This window comes from Olea europaea, unplaced genomic scaffold (assembly GCF_002742605.1).
Source record: "Olea europaea var. sylvestris unplaced genomic scaffold, O_europaea_v1 scaffold93, whole genome shotgun sequence".
Lineage (NCBI taxonomy): Eukaryota > Viridiplantae > Streptophyta > Magnoliopsida > Lamiales > Oleaceae > Olea > Olea europaea.
This window is the reverse complement of record NW_019267788.1, coordinates 599,831-603,562: the sequence shown is the minus strand read 5'-3', so window position 1 is coordinate 603,562 and position 3,732 is coordinate 599,831. Positions and strand designations below refer to the sequence as shown.

Below are 3,732 nucleotides of genomic sequence, written 5' to 3'. Positions count from 1 at the left end.
CCCAATATTGTTTCCATAAGAATTTGATTCATATAAAGAAATTTTCCTTCAAAATTGTACTACGCTACTACATAGTACATTTGCGTGCTATAGAATAATTCAGCCAATTTCAGATTTGGAACTTCCTGCACCCCGCCATGCGACCACGTGCTTAAACAAGCTATGCAACTGTATAGCATGAGGAACAATCCCAATTTTTGGGTTTTGGCTCCTGAACTCTGTTTTCTCGTTTCTTAATCTCTTTTCTTACTTCTTTTTCTTCGAAGTACTTTATTTCTTTACTCAATTGATCTTTGACTCTTTCACATCTCCATTTCTTCTTCTAGATCATCTTTTAACTATTTGTTCTTTGATCCCTAAACCTTGATTTTCCTCCATTTTAATCATTTCACTTGTTTTTCCTAAATTCCACCATGTTCATTAATGTTATCTTACAAAACACAATTTATATAGAATTAAGTCATATTCCAATATATTAACGAACAATTCCTCATGTTTTGTTGCCTAAATAATATGTAAAATGCACTTATTATTAGCCCAATAAAGAATTTCTTTTACACATAAAAATCACCAATGCCTATGTTTGGGTTTTTCTATTAGCACCTTATAATTTTAACACCACACTAATAATTAATACCAACTGATAATTTATTCAAGAGACTCTTTATTTTTAAAGATCATCTTGATTATAATAAATAATATTTTTAAATTTGAAAAGTAATTATTTTTATACAATCCAACAAATTCTTCATTTAATTTTTATTTACTTCTTTCAACATTCCTTTTTTTTTTTTCCTCTCCTTTTTCAATTAATGTGTGTGTGAATAGCTAAACATATTCATTGTAATATAAATAATTTAAGTATGAAATACTGAAAATTGCTATTTATTAAATGTGTTCTAGATAAAATATAAATAGAAACTTGACTCTCCAAAAGTAGAGAGCTAACCCGTATTGTGTTTTTAATAGTTAAAATAAAGAATGTTTTGGAGTTTATTTTTAGAGTTTGACTCTTTAAATTAAAGAGTATCTCACTTTTAAATAGTATCTTGAAAATGCTCTTATAGTCCATATATTTTGTGCGATTCATGTTTTTTCCCCCCATTATTTGGCGATTAGAATGATACCTAAACTTTCGGTGCAATCAATGCAGACTAATGCAACTAAGAAAATCAATTGGTAAATTATTCATAAATCATGTTTTTATTTTACATAATAAATTATTCACGATACATTCTTTTTATTCAATAAATAAATATCGAAACCAATATATATAGTTCTTTTACCACGATGATACAGGTGGAACACTTTGTTCATTCCTATAAAAATTAGTTGGATCCACCTTACTTTTGACTTGAACTAATCTTTTGAAATTGTTCTTGAAATATTTAACTCCCCAAACACTTGCTTCTTTGTAGCTCGGCTTAACCTCATTATTGTTCATTCCAAGATCCAAATCCCTGTAATTGAAATATGCAGCTCTTGGAGATTTTGTAACATAACGAGCCATGAAACTGTAAAGCTCCCGGATCCATTTCATATGCCTTCCTGAGTCTGCATTCTCTTCTAAATTCCAGCCTACACGATAATGGATCATGAATATATTGCCTGCTCGATGTGGGAAAGGAATTTCTGATTCCGAGAAGTCGTTCATTCTTCCCCCATATGGACTGAATTGCAGTTCAGCTCTATTTGCGTCTTCTTTGTTAAGAAATTCCCATATGCCTTCGAGACCATTTTCTGGGATTGGTTGCTTCACATAGTCGGATTTTCCTTTGAAAAACGGCGTGGAAGCTTCAGGAGGGAAAGGTTCAGTTCTATTCACCAAAACGTCCAGTGATTGGCCCTGAAAACCTGCAAAATACAGTGTGGACTCTATCCACGGCATTTCTGTACAATCTTCTTTCACCAGACCTAATTCTGGAAATTTCTTTTGCATTACTGGAAGGAGATCATCAACCCGACCTAGGTACAAAGAAGTGAAAAATGCTCCTATTGTCCTCCTTCCTGAAGAGTTGATGCTTCTTAAAAAGAGTCTTAACAAAAGATTTTCATCAATTTTGTCAGCAACATATTGCCATCTGTGCACTAGTTGGGTTGCATTTTGTTCTAAAGTTCTTGTAACATTGAAAACAGTCACAGTTTCTGGTATAACAGTTAACTGCACTTTAAATGCAACCACAATCCCGAAACTGGTTCCTCCACCTCCTCTAATGGCCCAAAAGAGATCTTCTCCCATGGATTTTCGGTCGTGAATTTGGCCATGAGCATCAATTAGTTTGGCATCAATGATGTGATCTGCAGCAATGCCGTGCTTACGAGACATCATGCTATATCCTCCGCCACTGAAGTGCCCTCCAACACCCACATTTGGGCAAACGCCGGCAGTGAAAGCAAGTGTCTTGCTATTTTTAGCAATTGTGTAATAAAGTTCACCAAGTGTTGCACCTGTTTGAACCCACGCGGTGTTTTTTTCTTTGTCGATGGATATTGATCTTATGTTTCTCATATCCACAATGACAAAAGGAGTTTCAGAAACGTATGAAAGTCCCTCATAATCATGTCCACCACTTCGCACTCTTAGCTGAATCTTAAGTTTTTTTGAGCAATAAACTGCTGCCTGAATTTCAGATTCATGCTCCGGTGTAATGATAACGACAGGTTTCTGGGCGGAGTTTGATTCCGACCTTAGATTGTGTATTGCAGATTGGAGAACAAATGAATATGATGCGTTTTTTGGGGTGTAAATGGAATCAGTTTCGGAGTTGGATTTTTGGTACTGAAGGGTAAGGCATTCAAAAAAATCATCTTTGTTAAAAGCAGAAGAAGCTCCCAAAATTAATATGAATGCCAAAAGAGAAAATGGGAATGTACTACCTGAGATCACCATATTTTTCATTTTTTTGCTTCTAATTTGTTACATATTTATGTACAAAGTTGCATGTATATATAGACGTTTCTCAATGACTTTTCTGGTTGAGTATGAAAATGAATTTTGAATTATTATGGATAAGGGATAAGCCACGAACTTCATGTTAGGATCGTAAAACTTGAAACCCAGTTTTTTTTCCCTCCAAGATGGTGTGCGGACCAGGGTAATTTCATGGCCTTGGTGAAGAAGTCATTAAGAAATAATAGGTACAGATTGTTGAAATGTCGTATTCGTGCTCGCCCCTTGTATTTTTCCACCTCCAGATAAGATCAAAGTATTTTTCCAGTTACCGTATTGATTTGATTTCTTGATTTTCTATTTGTTGAATATTTATTTAAAAATATTGTTGTTAGGTTTACCCGTAAGAGGTTCATGATATTTTAAAGTTGAGAGATGCTGGCTGCAGGCCCTCGCACATGGAGGAGTGGGTGAATTTTAATTTTTTTTAAAGGGGCATTTTTAAGAATATATAATTTTAAGGGTATGAGCTGAAAAATATCCACTCATTTGAATTTAATGTCAACTTATCTATTATGCCTTTAATGAAAAGCTACATTTTGAAATGGTCTTCTCGACATTTTAAATGTCGTTCTCGACATTTGATATTTTTATCAATTTATTACGAATTTTGAGAAGTGGCTTCGATAAGAAGTTATATTAAAATAATGTTTCTCGACATTTCATATGTCATTCTCGACATTTGAACATCGTTTCATTTGTCTAAAATGACATTTCATTTCGAAATGACATTTTTATATGTTTAAAAATGTCGTTCTTGATATTTCTGAATCAATGAAAAA

General features: G+C 33.5%; 1 protein-coding gene across 1 annotated transcript; it reads right to left on the bottom strand.

Annotated features, from left to right (window-relative positions):
• Positions 1–1,220: 1,220 nt before the first annotated feature.
• LOC111392441 (berberine bridge enzyme-like 18) lies at positions 1,221–2,934 on the bottom strand. The gene has a single exon (XM_023017791.1). The coding sequence runs from the start codon at positions 2,897–2,899 to the stop codon at positions 1,283–1,285; it is 1,617 nt and encodes a 538-aa protein (XP_022873559.1). The 5' UTR covers positions 2,900–2,934; the 3' UTR covers positions 1,221–1,282.
• Positions 2,935–3,732: the final 798 nt, after the last annotated feature.

Coding starts and splice junctions, on each gene's coding strand:
- LOC111392441 (XM_023017791.1), bottom strand. CDS start 2,899: ATGAAAAATATGGTGATCTCAGGTAGTACATTCCCATTTTCTCTTTTG.